This window comes from Chiloscyllium punctatum, chromosome 3, assembly GCF_047496795.1.
Source record: "Chiloscyllium punctatum isolate Juve2018m chromosome 3, sChiPun1.3, whole genome shotgun sequence".
Classification (NCBI taxonomy): Eukaryota; Metazoa; Chordata; class Chondrichthyes; order Orectolobiformes; family Hemiscylliidae; genus Chiloscyllium; species Chiloscyllium punctatum.
Window position 1 is genome coordinate 11,250,325 of NC_092741.1, and position 17,988 is coordinate 11,268,312.

The 17,988-nt window shown below is 41.0% G+C and overlaps 1 protein-coding gene across 1 annotated transcript in view; it reads right to left on the reverse strand.

Moving 5' to 3' along the window:
• lbr (lamin B receptor) overlaps nt 1–17,988 on the reverse strand; it is a 95,592-nt gene that overhangs the window by 47,354 nt on the left and 30,250 nt on the right. Inside the window, exons 3-7 of the mRNA XM_072550502.1 lie at nt 17,032–17,226; nt 15,718–15,816; nt 7,327–7,492; nt 4,907–5,103; nt 380–434 (exon numbers count right to left, since the gene is read on the reverse strand). Of these exons, the coding sequence (XP_072406603.1) occupies nt 380–434; nt 4,907–5,103; nt 7,327–7,492; nt 15,718–15,816; nt 17,032–17,226 (712 nt within the window). The remainder of the gene's footprint in view (nt 1–379; nt 435–4,906; nt 5,104–7,326; nt 7,493–15,717; nt 15,817–17,031; nt 17,227–17,988) is intronic.

Here is a 17,988-nt window from a genome sequence, read left to right on the forward strand (position 1 = left end):
AATATGCTGCAATCTCCTTCAACAGTTTAACCATTGAATATTAGGAACAGATATTATAAGTAATTACATTATATTACATTCTGAATTCTGTTTGCATACTTTATCAAGTAAAAATGGTTGGGAAATAAAAACTTAAATAATATGTATTGAAAAAAAAATTATAAACTGGATTGAGAAAGTAGTTATGTTTGACCTGTAGAAATGGTACACTTATTGTGCTGAATCCCACTTCTTTATGAATACAAACATAAATCAGGAGCAGGCATAAGCCAATCAATCCCTTCAGTCTGTTCTATAATTCAATAAGATCATGATTGATCCGATTACTCCATATTCTTGCCTCTCTCAATAACTTTTCACTTTCCTGTTAAAAACATACCATTGATCCTGTATTCAAGCTTTTTTCCATTTGCTAGCGGTACTCCTTCAATAATCTGTGTGCAACAGAAGTAGTCATTAGAAAAATTACTTGGTTTATCAAGAACTATCAAAGTTGAAGCAATGAAAGGGAGAGCAAAATCTTTCATAACAAGCTGTTAAAAAAAAGGACATGCATCCATAATAAAAGCATGAACAGTGACCAATCACAGCAACAACTTGGCATAACTCATAACAAAATTGCAGTTTCTACAACCTGTTGTTGGAAGTGGCTGCCAATTTTTTCATCAACTTTTTCCAAGTGAAAAAATACATATTTATTAGGCTCTTAAATAAAATGTGAGGGTGAGGAAATAGGATGCTCTTTCATTTTTGGCATCTACTGTCACCAGCAATTGTCCCAGCAATCTAATAAAATCTAATAAAATATTAATTGGATATTATTGGATATAAAGTATGAAGCTTTCTCTATCCTGTTAAATTTACCTTTACACAGATACAGTAGTGGTGCTAGGTTTGTCCTATTTTCTTTTCCAAATTATCCTTATTGCCTAAATGTTCTCTGGTCCAAATGAGATTAAGTTCAGAGCCTCGGGTGATTTTCCACTGGAGATTTATGCCACTAGAACAAGGCTACCACAAATGTCTGTAAAATGGCATAACAGCAGACTGAAAACTGTGAGTCTGAGCTGGATTTGAACTTCAATTTGGAAATACAACTGCAGGACTATAAGGTGCTTGCAATGTAGACCTCTAAATAAACCACCTCCACAAAATCTTCGAATGATCCACCTGCTTCAGCACAATGTGAAACAAAGGCTGAAGTGACAAGTCAAAAACACCTTCCTTCAGCTTCCATGGTCGACTGAGGGGATCAATGCTTAGCCTCAGAGATTAATCTAAACTGGCTTGTATTTTTGCCAAGCCTTCAAACATTATGCATTCTGTAAGGAAGAGAAAAATAGTCAAATGATACAAGTGAATCAATTACCTTCCTCGTTCCAAGTCTTAAATACACAACTTCCAGCATCATTCTGTTGAAATCATTGAACATAACAGCACAGTACAGGCCCTTTGGCCCTCAATGTTGCGCCAACATGTGGAACCAATTTGAAGCCCATCTATCCTACACTATTCTATTTTCATTTCATATGTTAATCCAATGACGATTTAAATGCCCTTAAAGTTGGTGAGTCTACTACTGTTGCAGGCAGTGCATTCCACACCCTTACTATTATGAGTAAAGAAACTACCTCTGACATCTGTCCTATATCTATCACCCCTCAATTGAAAGCTATGTCCCCTCGTGCTAGTCATCACCATCTGAGAAAAAAGGCTCTCCCCGTCCACCCTAAGTAACCCTCTGATTATCCTACATGTCTCAATTAAGTTACCTCTCAACCTTCTTCTCTCTAACAAAAACAGCCTCAAGTCCCTCAGACTTCCCTCTTAAGACGTTCCCTCCATACCAGCCAACATCCTAGTAAATCTCCTCTGAACCCTTTCCAAAGCTTCCACATCCTTCCTATAATGTGGTGACCAGAACTGTACCACACTCTAAGTGCCGCCACACTAGAGTTTTGTACAGCTGCAACATAACCTCATGGCACAAAAACCCAATCCCTCTACCAATAAAAGCCAACATACCGTATGCCTTCTTAACAACCTTATCAACCTGGGTGGCAACTTTCAGGGATCTGGTACATGGACACCGAGATTTCTCTGTTCATCTACGCTACCAAGAATCTTACCATTAGCCCAGTACTCTACATTCCTGTTGCTCCTTCCAAAGTGAATCACCTCACACTTTTCTACATTAAACTCTATTTGCCACCTCTCAGCCCAGATCTGCAGCTTTATCGATGTCCCTCTGTAACCTGCAATTTCCTTCAGCACTATCCACAACTTCACCAACCTTAGTGTCATCCGCAAATTTACTAACCCATCCTTCTATGCCCTCATGCCGGTCATTTATAAAAATGACAAACAGCACTGGCCCGAATACAGATCCTCGTAGTACACCACTAGTAACTGAACTCCAGGATGAAGATTTCCCATCAACCAGCAGCCAATTTCTGATCCAAACTGCTAAATCACCTTCAATCCCATACCTCCGTATTTTGTGCAATAGTCTATCAAACCTTATCAAGCACCTTTCCCGAAATCCATATAGAGGAACCTCGATTATCCCAATGCCTCGGGTGGCGAGTATCTTTTTTGGATAATCGAATGCCGGATAACATAGTTTAGCCAAGCATCGGGACCTTGCGATCTTGTCCAGATTAGCGAATGTTGGATAATCGAGGTTCCACTGTACACCACATCAACCACTTTACCCTCATCCACCTGTTTGGTCACCTTCTCAAAGAACTCAATAAGGTTTGTGAGGCACAATCTATCTTTCACAAAACCGTGCTGACTATTCCTAATCAACTTATTCCTTTCTAGATAATTATAATCCTCTCAATTATAACTATAAATTATAAAACCTTTTCCAACACCTTACCCACAACCGAAGGAAGGCTCACTGGTTACCAGGGTTGCTAAAGAAAATTTCTGTTTGAGTAACCTGTGATCAAACTACTTCAAGAGTATCTCTCATCGCAAAGGTGAGTTGGAAAAATGAAAATTTATGAGACGAACAATGGAGGTACTACTGACACAATACAGCATTATGAACAGAAAGTCAGAGTCACAGTCATACAGCATGGAAACAGACCCTTGGTCTAACAAGTCCATGCCAATCAGAATCCCAAACTAAACTAGCCCCACCTACCTGCACTTGGCCCATATCCCTCCAAATATTTGTACTTATCTAAATGCCTTTTAATTGTTGTAACTGTACCCCATCAAACACCACCTAAGGAAATTCATTCCACACGATTCATTCATGTCGATCCAGATAATACACCAATTGTTAAAGTTCAGTTGAGAATGTAACTTTAAAAAAGTTCTGCGATTTTATATATGGAAGAACTGAAACCAACATGTTCATTCTAAAAGATGAGAGACTTACCAAACAATCTGGGTTTTTAAAAAATATATAATTTCAGTTACATCACACGGTAAACTTTTGCTATAAACTCTGTGTCTTACCATCTTATACTCCACGACCACCTGATGACGGAGGAGCGCTCCGAAAGCTAGTGCTTCCATAATAAACCTGTTGGACTATAACCTGGTTTTGTGTGATTTTTATATTAATACCACTCATGATTTTATAAACCGCTAAGGTCACCCATCAACCTTCCATGTTCCATTGACATGATGCTATCTCTTACATTTTCATGTCTTTCCACCTCTAGTACAATGCAGTATTATGAGAATATTCTGCAAAAGTTATTAATTCTACCGTGTAAACATAACCTAGACTCACTATCAACACGGAGAAGGACAAGTCATAGAGTCATAGCGATGTACAGCATGGAAACAGACCTGTCAGTCCAACTCGTCCATGCCGATCAGATATCCCAACCCAACCTAGTCCCACCTGCCAACACCTGGCCCATATCCTTCCAAACCCTTCCTATTCATATACCTATCCAAATGCCTTTTAAATGTTGCAATTGTATCAGCCTCCACCACTTCCTCTGGCAGCTCATTTCCATACCCGTACCACCCTCTGCGTGAAAAGGTTGCCCCTTAGGTCTCTTTTATATTTTTCCCCTCTCACCCTAAACCTATGCCCTCTAGTTCTGGACTCCCTGACCCCAGGAAAAAGACTTGGCCTATTTACCCTAGCCATGCCCCTCATAATTTTGTAAACCTCTATACGGTCACCCTTCAGCCTCCGATGCTCCAGAGAAAACAGCTCCAGCCAGTTCAGCCACTCCCTATAGCTCAAACCCTCCAACCCTGGCAACATCCTTCTAAATCTTTTCTGAACCCTTTCAAGTTTCACAACATCCTTCCGATAGGAAGGAGACCAGAATTGCACGCAATATTCCAACAGTGGCCTCACCAATGTCCTGTACAGTCGCAACATGTCCTTCCAACTCCTGTACTCATCATGAAAATACCATTACCTATTGTACTTTGACACACACACACCAAACCAAGGCCACAAACTGTCCTGACTGAAATAAAAATCAAACCAACTTAAAAACCCTACATATAATGATGTTTTGCTCAAATTTATATTTATTCACAGGTCATAGTTTTAGGCTACGTGGTGGTAGATTTCAAAGGCCAATGAGGAAGAATTACTCCTCTCAAAGGTTTATGAATTTGTGGAGCACAGTGGACACCAGATACTAAACAAATCTGAGGAGATAGAAAGATTTCAATTCAACAAAATAGGCGATAACCATCCTCTGGTTTATTTCTCGGAAATGCCTCAACTAATCAGAGTTGACTTGTCTAATTTAAAACTTAAATAAAGCTCAGCAAGTACACTGACGGTCATCATTAAACTGGTTCATTCCTCCACCAGAGACAAGAATAACAGAAGCATGCAAAGTTTTTTTGGCAGTCCAGAATGGTGCCTACTTCTCACAATACTAAAAATGCTAAATCATAACTTGATTACCTTTCCAAGGGGCAGTAAGTACAGCAGAGCCTGAAATAAAAACCACAGGACATAGATGCCCAGTGCAATACTGCTCCACAATGTCTGCAGGGCTGGCACAGGGGGTGGAAAATTCAGAATACTGGCATCATCTTCTGTACACATCAAAAGCAACAGAATGAGCGTGAAGGGCAATAGGAACATGAAGAAGACGACACCTAAAAGAAAGGGAAATGTTAGTCTGCAGGCAAAGTCAAAACTGGCAAATGTACATCTTTCACACTGACTGCAAATGACTCACTGGCTTTACGGTTAGCAAAAGTTCAGTTAAGAAAAACATTTCCTGAACAGTGAGAAAATCTTAAAACTTGCTACTGTCACACTTACTACTTGAAAGCAAGAAAGGAAAGTACAGAGGATCTTAACTAATGAAGATGACCATAAATATTGATACCAAAACTTTTTAAAAAGTCAACATTAGGGCAACACTACTGCTTCTCAGCGCCAGGGACCCAGGTTCAATTCCAGCCTCAGGCAAACGTCTGTGTGGAGATTGCACATTCTCCCCATTTATAGAATTGAATCCCTACAGTGTGAAAACAGGCCATTTGGCCCAACAAGTCCACACCAACCCTCCGAAGAATATCCCACCCAGACCCATTCCCCTAGCCTATTACTTTACATTTCCCCATCCAATGCACCTAATATGGGCAACTTAGCATGTCCAATTCACCTAACCTGCACATCTTTGGATTGTGGGAGGAAACCGGAGCATCCAGAGGAAGCCCACACAGACACAGGGAGAATGTGCAAACTCCAAACAGATAGTTGCCCAAGGCTGGAATCAAAGCCAGGTCCCTGGCGCTGTGAGGCAGCAGTGCTAACCAGTGTGCTATGTATCTGTGTGGGTTTCCACTGGATACTCCAGTTTCCTCCCACTAGTTAGTGGATTGGCCATGATAAATTGCTCATTGTTCAGTGATGTATAGGTTAAGTGGAATAGCCATGGTTACAGGGGTAAAGGAGTGAGTCTGTATGGGATGCTCTTTGGAGAGTTGTGTGTGGAATTGTTGGGCCAAATGGCCTGTTTCCACATTGTCAAGATTCTTTTCTATTCCATCCCACTAACTGCAATAGAATTTCATCTACTTCCAAGATGACAAACAAAAAAGAGCAAGAAACCACAAGGCCCCAGCCAGGATGCTCTACCATTCAATGAGATCATAACTGATTGGACCTTGACCTCAACTCCACTTACCTGCTATCTCCCCTTAATCATGGATGGGTCTATTGTTCAAGAAACTCACATTCTCAGCTCTAAATATATTCAATAGGTCTCAACAGCTCCAAGGTACAGACTTCCAAAGACCTGTACTTCTTTGAAAACAATACCTCCTTCTCTCTATCCTGAACAGGTGCCCTCTCATTCTGAAATTAATTCTATATTTTCCCCATTGATAGATGTCAAGTCAAATGGCCTAGAAATTTCATGCGATCTTGTTCTCAATCTATTTTTCCCTCTTTTTTAAGCCATCTTTTAGAGTCATAGAGTAATACAACATGGAAACAGGCCCTTCAGCCCAAACTGGTCCACGCTAACCATAATGCCCATTCAGCTGGTTCCAATTTCCCACATTTGATCTAGATCACTCTAAATCCTTCCCATCAATGTAATGTATATACTCAAGTAATAGTCAAACTCATGTAAAAGTCAACCTTCTATTTTTCACTAAATAACCTGGAATTTTCCATACATCTCATGTAAAAGTCAACCCTCGTTCTTCACAGGCAACAGACCAATGTTTATGAATCAGTGTGCCGGCCGTCACGTCCCGCTCCAATTTACCAATCTGCCGGTTGTTCCGCTCCTAATCTTCCAGTCCACTGACTGTTGAATTCCACCCTGGGTTTTCAGAATTACCATAATTCATTGTTTAGAGTTTAGAGATCAGTTGGATTTCTGCTAATGATACAGTACTAATTTTGACAAGCATAAATTTCAGCCCCTCAAAAGTAGTATCCATGTAATCATCAACTCCATAAATTTAACCTTAAAAAAGCAGTCAAAAAAATTCGACTATTACTCAAGTATATACGGTACCTATTATCCAAATATGTTTTTTTAAAATGTTGCTATTTTGCCTGCCTCAACTACTTTCTCTGGCAGCCCAAATGCTGGTTTCTAAAATTTCCTTAAACCTTCCAGCCGACCATAGATCTTTAAAGCACATCATGAGTTCTCTTTCAATTTGATACTGTCCATAACTTAGTATGTCCTTCCCAGAGGCTTTTTCAATGCAACATCATTTTGAATGGACAGGTCTTCTAAAACTTAATTTTACTGACTAATCTATCTTAAATCAAAGAAAACTGGTTATAGAATATAACTTGAGACATAATGGAAAGAAATGTGAAGTCTCAGAAATATCCTCTGGTCTTACCAACTTGACCTCCGAACTCCCGTTCTTGGGTCCGCACTGCTTGCTTTTTAACGTATAGACGGTTGTCTTTTGTTTCCAGTTCGACAACTTTTTTTTCTTGCTTCTTGGCTCGGAGATTGTAAGGGAGACCCAGCTGGTCTGTTACAAGTTCTGTGCATACCTTGTGCTGCACGTTAAATGAAATAAAAACACAGAAAGGAAACAGCAAGGCTATAGATGAATTACATAACTCAACAATAGCTAGAGATCACCACATTCCTATCTTCCCCATTCTCCAAACAAAAACCAATTATCACAATACTTTGTATTATACTAACTTAAATAGATTGCTGTCTATGGTGCCTCTATAAAAATTGGTAATGCCACAATTCCTTAGCCTCCTGAGGAAGTACTAACGCTGTTGCGCTTTCTTGACCATCACATCAGTTTGAGCAGACCAAGACAAATTGTCAGTGAGCATCACTGCCAGGAACTTGATGCTCTCGACCATCTCCACCTCAACATCACTGATGCAGGCAGAGGTGTACCCTCCATTCTGCTTCCAGAAGTGAATGACCAGCTCCTTTGTTTTTCTAACATTGGTGGAGAGATTGCTGTCTTTACATTCCACTAAGCTGTATCTCTCCCTGTATTGTCTCCTTATTGTTTGAGATCTGACCTACAACAATGGCCTCAACAGGTAAATTTGTAAATGGAGTTGGTGCAGAGTTTGGTCATACATTTGGTAATGTATATAAGAATAAGTAGGGGGCTGAATACACAGCCTTTCAGGGCACCCATGTTGAGGATTTTGTGCAAGTCATTATCAAAGTCCACTTCTCCTCAACTGCAGAAATATGTAAAATTTCAAAACTGATAAATGAAGGTTTTACATAAACTGACCAGGACAGCAGAGAAGTAACAAGGCAACTCAAAATAAATATCAAGCGAAAAAAGTTCTGCAAAAGGAAACATAGACAGGAAGCATTTGGGTTCTCTACCCATATTCTATCAAATCACCAGTTTTAGCTGAGTTATGTTTACTGAGTCACAAACAAAAGTCAAACATCATCCATCAGCAAGGAATGAAAAAGAATATTGCAAATTCTAAGAAAACCAGTCATGGAATGGCACAAAACTATCTACATTTCCTTGACTATAGGGACATGCAAAAGAGAACAAATCTTTTAGTGTTTCAATTGTATCAATATAAACAAACACCATAACAACAAGGACTCATGAAAAATACTCATTGTGAGCTTTTATCTGCTTGGTCACAAACACCTAAACCTTAGGAATGTCAGATAAAAGCAAAATACTGCAGACATTGGAAGTCTGAAATAGAAACAGAATATGGTGGAGAAACTCAGCAGATCGGGCAGCATCTGAAGAGAACATAAGAACTTGTAGGAGGAAGTAGAACATCTGGTCCTTTGAGCCTGCTCCGCCATTCAATAAGATCATGGCTGATCTTTTCATGGACTCAGCTCCACTTATGCACGCTTCTACTGTATCCCTTAATTCCTTTATTATTAAAAATAAATCTAACTTAGCTTTAAAAAAAGTTTACTGAAGTAGCGTCAACTACTTCACTGGGCAAGGAATTCCATAGATGAGTTAAGAAGTTCCTTCTCAATTCATTCCTAAATCTGCTCCCTCTAATTTTGAGGCTATGCCCTCTTGTTCTAGTTTCACCTGCCAGTGAAAACATCCTCTCTACTCTGGAATCAACCCAGTGAATGTCCTCTACACCCTGTTTAGTGCCAGTACATCCTTTCTCAAGTAAGGAGACCAAAATTGCATGCAGTATTCCAAGTGTGGTCTCACCAGCATCCTGTACAGCTGCAACATAACCTCTTTAGCAATGAAAGACAAAATTCCATTTGCCTTTCTAACTAGCTGTTGTACCTACAGACAAACATTCTGTGATTCATGCACAAGAACACAGGGTCCCTCTGCACAGCAGTGTGCTGCAACTTTTTACCATTCAAGTAATCGTCCTTTTATACTGTTACTCCTAACAAAGTGGATGACTTGACATTTATTAACATTGTATTCCATATGCCAGATCTTTGCCGACTCGAAGTGTCTGTGTTCCTGTGCTAAGTTTTAAACTTCAAACTTTGCTCTGCCACTCATCTTTGTGTCATTCACACTATTCATGGTCCCCTACTCCAACTCCAAAGAAACAAATGTTTTGAGGCTGATATCACAGCATTGCTGTTTTTACAGAGGAATATCAGTTTGTCTGTTCAAGCTCAGTAAACAATTTAGAATTAAGGCTACAATTCACTATGAAGGCATCAAACCCAAATTTAAGGACAACAACAAACTAGTCGCCTAAATTGAATCTAGTTGAAATTCATCATACAGTAGTACAGATGTTAAAAGCTCACTGGTCTTTAATACCCAGGGTTTTCTTTGCAGCCCTTCTCGATTAATGGCACAACATCGGTAACCTCCAGTCATCCAGGACCTCACCTGTAGCTAACGATGATGTAAAAATATCAATCAGGGCCCCCGCAATTTCTTCTCTCACCTCTACTGTGTTGTGGACTGTCCCCAAGTTCCCAAATCTTCACGTCTTTCTCCATAGTAAACACAGAGGAGAAATATTCATTAAGGACCTCATCCATCTTCTGCAGTTCTATACAACCATGTCCACTTCAGTCCTTGAGGGGCCCTATTTTCTCTTTAGTTATTCTTTTTCATTTAATATACATAAGTACCTCCTTACATTCGTCATCGCCTTGGCCAAGAAGAATATCTCGTGCCCCTTTTTCGCCCACCTGATTTCCGACTTAAGTAAACTCCTGTCTTCCCCGTATACCTCCAGAGATTCCCTTGATCCTAGCTGCCTGTACCTGACATGCACCTCCTTTATTTTTCTGGTCAAAGCCTCAATATCTCTCGTCATCCAGGGTTACCTATTCTTACCAACCTTGCCCTTCACCCTCGCAGGAACATATAGACCTTGAACTCTCGCTACCTCACTTTTAAAGGCCTCCCACTTGTCAGAGGTCCCTTTGCCTGTAAACAAACTACTCCAATCAACCCCTGCAAGCTCCTATCTAATTCCATCAAAATGCACTTTGTCTCAACTTAGAATTTGAATGTGGACCAGTTTCATCTCTCTCCATAGCTATTTTAAAATTAATAGAACTATAGTCACTGGTCCTCCACTGTCACCTGTCCTGCCCTACTTCCCAAGAGTAGGTTGAGTTTAGCCCTTTCCGACGCAGGACCCTCTATATACTACTGGAGGAAACTTGCCTGAATGCACTTAACTAATTCCACCCTATCTGAGCTCTTAATGCTCTGGCAGTCCTAGTTGATGTTAGGAAAATTAAAACCCCCTCCTCTGACAACACTGTTGCCCCTGCAAGACTCCCCAGTTTCCCTGCATATTTGTTCCTCAAATTCTTTGGACTATTTGGGGGCCTATGGTACAACCCCAACGATGTCACCATCCCCTTCTTATTTCTTAGCTCCACCCACAAAGCCTCACTAGATGACCCTTCAGTTATTTCATCTCTGACTACTGCTGGAAGACTCGCCTTGATCAAAAATGCAATTCCCCATCCCCTCTTTCCACCACCTGACCTGCCTAAAATACCTGTAACCTGGCACATTAAGTTGCCAGTCCTGTCCCTCCTTGAGCCACGTTTCAGCAATAGCTATAATATCCCTGTCCCACGTACTTATCCATGCCCTGATTTCATCAGTCTTTCCTGTCAGCCCACTTGCATAGAAATAAATGCAGTTTGTCCAACAGGCATTTCTTGCACCCCATAATGTTCCAGCCTAACCTGTCTCTTCAACTTACTATTTCGGATTACTATATCTCTTTTGAGCCTCGCATTTGCCACCCTGTTGATGAGAGTTCCATCCACCTGCCAATCTAGTTTAAACCCACCCTTGCAGCACCAGTAAACGTGGCCAAGATACTGGTCCTCCTCCAGTTCAGGTGAAACCATACAGTAAATAGGTCACCTCTGCCCCAGAAAAGATCCCAATGATCTAAAAATCTGAATGCCTGCCCCCTGCATCAATTCTTTAGCCACGCATTCATCTGCCATGCCCTTCTGTTCTTACCCTCACTAGCACATGGCACTGGAAGTAAGCTGGATGTTATCACCAACAATATCCTGGTTTTTATTTTTCCTAGCCCTCTATAAATCACTCTGCAGGACCTCATCCCTATTTCTACTCAACATGCACAATGACTTCTGGCTGCTCAATCTCCCCCTTGAGAAAGTCCAGGAGACATCCTGGACCCTGTCACCTAGGAGGCAACACATGATCCTAGATTCATACTTGTGGCCACAAAATCTCCTATCCGTTCCCCTAACAATCAAGTCTCCTATCACTAAGGTTCTGTTTACCTTTATCCCCTTCCCACTGTACCCCAGAGCCAGTCTTAATGCCACCGACCTGGCTACTGTTTTCCCCAGAATGGTTATCCGTTCAGTAGGAAAAAGTGTGAAGTAATGTACTTTTGCAGGGAAAAAAAAAATCAAAAAAAGTGGACTATTATTTCAACATAGCAAGACTCCAAAAATGGTAGTGCAGACGGATCTGGGTGTGTTTGTGTACGAAACACAAAGTTACACACAGATGCAGAAAATAATTTGAATTTTTTGGTTGGGGGTGTTGAAGTTTAAAAATGGAGAAGCCTTGTTACAATTGTATTGGGTGTTCATAAGACTACACCTGGAGCACAAGCACAATATCAATATTTAAGAACAGACATATAAGCATTGAAGGTTACTCAATAGAGATTCAGTACATTGATTCCTGGAATGAAGGGGTTGACTTATCAAGAATGAAGTTAAAAATTCACACATCAGGTTATAGTCCAACTAGTTTATTTAGAAGTACAAACTTTCAGAATTTGTAGTAAAAGTATCACACAACTGATGTGATGTATTGAAGAAACTTTGAAAAAAAAATTAAAGCTCTCAGCCGATTCTCAATTTCTGCCCCACCACCAAAATGGACCCCACTTGTGGCAATTCTTCAGATAAATGAGACTCTGGGAATTCTTCCAAGATGTCAGCAGCGAGCCCAATGAGACAACCGATAAACTGGAACAGTCGTCATCCATAGTGGAGCATGCAAAGGAGTCATCAATTTGGACTCCTCCGGAGGGCCGTTGGCCTGGACTTTACATGTATGCCCAAACTGTCAGGAAACGTGTAAATGCCAGCTTCATCAGCCGCATTCACAAGAGAGAGCAAAATGTCACCAAATGACAATGCAACGCCACCCATGCTCTCAAGACCAATCGCAATATTGCCATCAAGCCAGCAGACAAAGGAGGAACAATCGTCATTCAGAATAGAATGAACTCCTGCAAGGGAGTGTACCAAAAACTAAACAACCAGGAACACTACAGGCAACTACTGGCCCATCCGGTAAGAACACACCTGTGAATTAAACGAATTGATCAAGACTTTTGATCCAGTCCTGCAGAGTACTCTACGCACTGTCATCCCACATACGTCCCGAATGGGGACTTCTACTGCCTTCCGAAGATACACAAAGCCAACACACCTGGACGTCCCATCCTATCAGACAACGGGACCCTGTGTGAGAACTTCTCTGGCTATGTCGAAGGCAACTTGAAACCCATTGTACAAGTGATCCCCAGCTTCTGTCGCGACACCACAGATTTCTTACAGCTCCCACAGACCAAACGAGGAACATTCCCCATCACAATGGGCATTTTGGCATTCTACACCAGCAACTCCAAAGTGATGACATTGATGCAACAGCCTCAGTACCTAATATCAACAACTGCCAAACGTCAGGCACTATCCTACAAATCATTTGCTTCATCATCAACCACAACATCTTCACCGTTGACAACCAGCTCTTCATCCAGACGAAGGAACAACCACAGGGACCAAATTTGTACCCCAATATGCTAACATTTTCATGCATAAATTTGAACAAGACCTCTTCGTCACACAGAACCTCCAACCAGCACTATACACCAGATATATTGACATTTTCTTCCTTTGGACCCATGGTGAGGAGTCTCTGTGATATCAACAAGTTGCACCCCACCGTCAGATTTACCATGGACTACTCTTCAGAATCAGTCTCATTGTTGGACACACACCCCTCCATCAAGAACACCACCTTAGTACCTCACTCGACCACAAGCCCATGGATAATCTCACGATGCTGCACTTCATTAGCGTCCACCCTAAGCATGTTAGAACAGCCATCCCCTACGGACAAGCCCTATGCATACACAGGATGTGCTCACATGAGGAGGAACATGACAGACACCTGAAGGTGCTGAAGGACATCTTCATAAGAACAGGACACGACACTCAACTCATTAATCACCAGTTCTGACGTACCACAGCAAGAAACAGTAATGACTTTCTCAGAGACAGAGATGGGATATGATCATAGGGTACTTCATTGTCCAGTACTTCCTGGTAGCAGAGGAACTATGCCATGTTATTCACAGCCTGCAACACATTATCGATGAGGGTGAGCACCTCACCAAGATATTCCCTACACCTCCACCTTTTGCCTTTAAACAATCACCAAACCTTAATCATTGTTCACAGCAAACTGCCCAGCCTTCAGGACACCATCGCCCACAATACCATTCAATTATGTCATAGCAACCACTGCATGACTTATCAGTGTAAATATGGATACCATCATTACACAAGGACACCACCCACCACATGCACGACAGATACTCAGCTAATATCATCTATCCCATATACTGCAGGCAAGTATTCCTCGAGGAATGGCATTTAGGCGAGACTAAGCAGACGCTATGACACTAGATGAACAACAATCACCAGACAGGGATGTTTCCCTTCAAGTCGGTGTACACTTCAGCAGTCTAGGACATTCGGCCTTGGATCTTCAGGTGACCGTCCTCCAAAGTGGACTTCGGGATACACAACAATGCAGAGTCGCTGAGCAGAGGCTGATAGCCAAGTTTGGATCTTGGGTTCATGTAATACTATAGGTGACCCCACTACACTACATACTCTCTCTCTCACATATTCTTACATATGATCACACTCCCACAGACCCTCTGTCTCACACATGCTCTCTCATAGACACAGACACATGCACATGCAAACCCTCTCACAGGCAAATACTCCATCACACTCACGTGCACACACATACAAGTCAATGGGATGAATTTGCATTTGTAGATACATTCTATTTTGTTCAAAAGGCACACAATCTGTAGGCATGAGACATTTTATCAATTTCTACTTTGGAAACAGATCAGTCTGACTCAAGATTGGGATACAGAGACTCGAACCTCACACCTTTAATGAATTATCTGAGCTGAGACGTCACTTTTTTAAAATATAACCTTAAGTTATCTCAGGAATGTGACTTGAAAGACGTTCTGGGATTTACGTATTAATGGATCGAAACATGCAAACCACTGCTGTTAAACACCTAACAGAAATCTAGGTTTGTTCAATATATTGCATCAGTTGTATGACATTTGATCTTTTACTATAAATTCTGTGTCCTATGATCTTGCCCCACTAGCAGCACTCTGAAAGCTTATACTTCCAAATGAACATACTGGACTATAGCCTGATGTTGAGAGATTTTTACCTTTGTCCACCCCAGTCCAACACTGGCACCTCCACATCATGGTCATCAAGAATGGTTAAACAGATTAGGCCTGCCTTCAGTAGAGTTTGGAAAAGATGAGCTGCCATGTTTTGAAACATATAAGCCCCAAGGAGGAGCATCCGGAACTAGGAGATGTAGTTACAGAATAAAAAGACACTCATTTAAAACTGAGAGGTGATTGAATTTATCAAAACATAGTGAGTTCTCTGGCATTTTTAGATTAGATTAGATTCCCTACAGTCCCTTCGGCCCAAGTCCACACCGACCCGCAGAACAGCAACCCACCCAGACCCCTTTCCCTCTGACTAATGCACCTATTCACCTGACCTGCACATCTTTGGATTGTGGGAGGAAACCAGAGCATCCGGAGGAAACCCACGCAGACACAGGGAGCATGTACAAACTCCACACGGACAGTCACCAGAGACTGGAATCGAACCCAGGCCTCTGGTGCTGTGAGGCTGCAGTGCTAACCACTGAGGCATTGCGCCGCCCTAGATCACAAAGTATTTACAGAGGAGGTAGATAGCACTCAATTACTAGATATTTTATGGGGAGCTGGTATGAAAGAAGTTGAGGCATGGAGCAGAATAGCCATAATCTTACAGAATGATGGGGAAAGCTTAAGGGACTGAATGGCCAACTCCTGCTCTTATTTCTTATGTTCTTAAAATAAGAAAGGTGATGCCAGTGGATCCTTGTAAGAGTCTGTAATGTTTTGTACTATTGAAATAATGCTGATGTTTATCAGCATACTGGAGAAGACATTACCTCAATAATTCTGTAGGTATTCTTGATATTGTTCCCTTCCTTCTCCTCTTTGAAGTCTGTCACAGAGGTAGTTTTGCTGCTTGCGCTATTCTCCTGAAGCTTCTCATAGAAGGAAAAGCAATAAAACTTAGAAATCAAAGACAGTGTTCCTCAGAATTTAACAAAATGCTTTAAATTGGCCTTCCTGAACATAGCTACACAAAACTGCTAATTCTACTTAGACTCAACAGTAATGTATTCTGACACACCAAATTGTACAAACCACCAATCAAGGTACTAGCACACTTTTGCCCATATTCATTGCATGGATGTTTCTAAAAACTAGATCAATATCAACACTTGTGCAAATGGTATTTCATTTTTACCTTTCACCTTCTTTTCTATTTCTGAGCACCAGCTCCCAGAAAAATAGTCACGTGTCTGCCATATCAACTGATGTGATGCTCAGACCAATTAAGTTAAATTCCTTTAAAATGTCACTGCATTTCCAGCCATCCCATCTCTTAATAATTAGTATAACTGCTAATCTCAACACAGGCAACTGAGTTTGTAGCATATGAGCAGACACCATAAGACTGCCTCTTTGCTTCCATTCTCATTTCCAGCCATACTGAAGTCTGTTAAGGGTCAAGAGGGTGAGTTTGAGACTAATATAGTCACATTGTGACATTAAAGAGTTAACTTGCTCTGTTGACCTGCAGGTAATTGGATGTCTTGAGGCTAGGGTGGGATGCCTCTGACTTACAGATAGATTGTAAGACATTTACATTATCATCTCTTAAGAGCCATTTCCTTGCCATTCAGAGCCATTTAGATGGTTATCTCCTACTATTTACATTTTCATCCCCATCCAGAAATCAATAAGAATACTACAGCTGGAATTTGACAACGCCCTATAATTAAAAAAAAGAATTGCAACAGATTTGACCATTAAGGGATGATCTACATTACATTGTTTCTGGAAATGATGTGGTCACTGCATTGTGTCTTGAGTGGCATGTGACTGTGAGGGAGTGATTGGGGGTTGCCTTGTTGGCATTACTGACTGTGATGTAAAGACTTTGTATAAAGGAAGGACTGTTTCCTTTGTTCAGAGAGCTTCCCTGTTCAGAGAGGATGCATGCATGGCGAAGAGTGTTCAGGGTTTCTCCAAAGCTCGTATTGTACTGTGCTTAATAAATTTTGCTTGTTCACAGAAGTTGGCATGTTGCAGTTGCATCAAGTGTGTAAGAAGCTCATAGAAAAAGAACTTAACAACATAACCACACATCTTAGACCACAATTTATTCAAATCTTGACAGGACTTTCACACACCTGATGGACAAGTTTCACTGCAGGTACATCTTCCTTTTGCACTTCTTCCTTCTGCACAGGTTTCTTAGTCTCCCTGCCTCGAGAGGTTGAACGCTTGGGGGCTTGTGTTCTAGCAGGAGAACGTGATCGCGATCGACTACGTTGTCGAGAAGATGATCTTGAATGGCTTTTCCTCGATCTAAAATAATTTAAGGGCTATGGGAAGAAACAGAAAAGAGTAATTAATTATGGTTTTACTTCCACTATATATTTTTAAATATCCATCAACTTGAACTAACATCATGCTCATAAATCAAATGGTTCTCACTATTTTTCTAAATCCATTATTCACTGTTTACTCAAGTAAACACTACTGAATTAATTTTTAAGATGATGCTGAACAACAGTCAAAATCATGCGGATAAGGTAAGTGGAAAATGAATTTGGAGAGGAGGCCATAAAGCTGGCTGGAGGCTGCTCCAGAGCCTCCTCTGACCCTCACGAAGATCATGACTGATCTGATTACTCCATAATCTTGCCTTATCTTTCACTCCCTTGGGCTCAAGAATCTATCTACTCCTATTGTAAAAATATTCAAAACTTCAGAGAAAAATAGTTCCAAAAACTGTGAAAGAAGAAGAGGGAAAAAGAATTCTTGTTACATCTTTTAAATGGGTGATCGCTTATTTTGAAAGAGACCTTAGGTTCTAGATTCTCCCATGAGAGGAAACATCCTTTTCACCTTCAACCCGTCAAGATATCACAGAAACTCATATATTCCGATCAAGTTGCCTCAATATTCTAAACTCCATCAGACATAAATCTAGCCTTTCCAAATTTCCCTCTTACGTCAACCTTCCAACTCCTTAGTAAAGCTTCTCTGAACTGCCTCCAATGCATTTCCACCCGCACTTAAGAGGCAAAATCAATATAGTGCTGAGAACGTAGTGAACCCTGCCACTGGACAGACGACAAAGT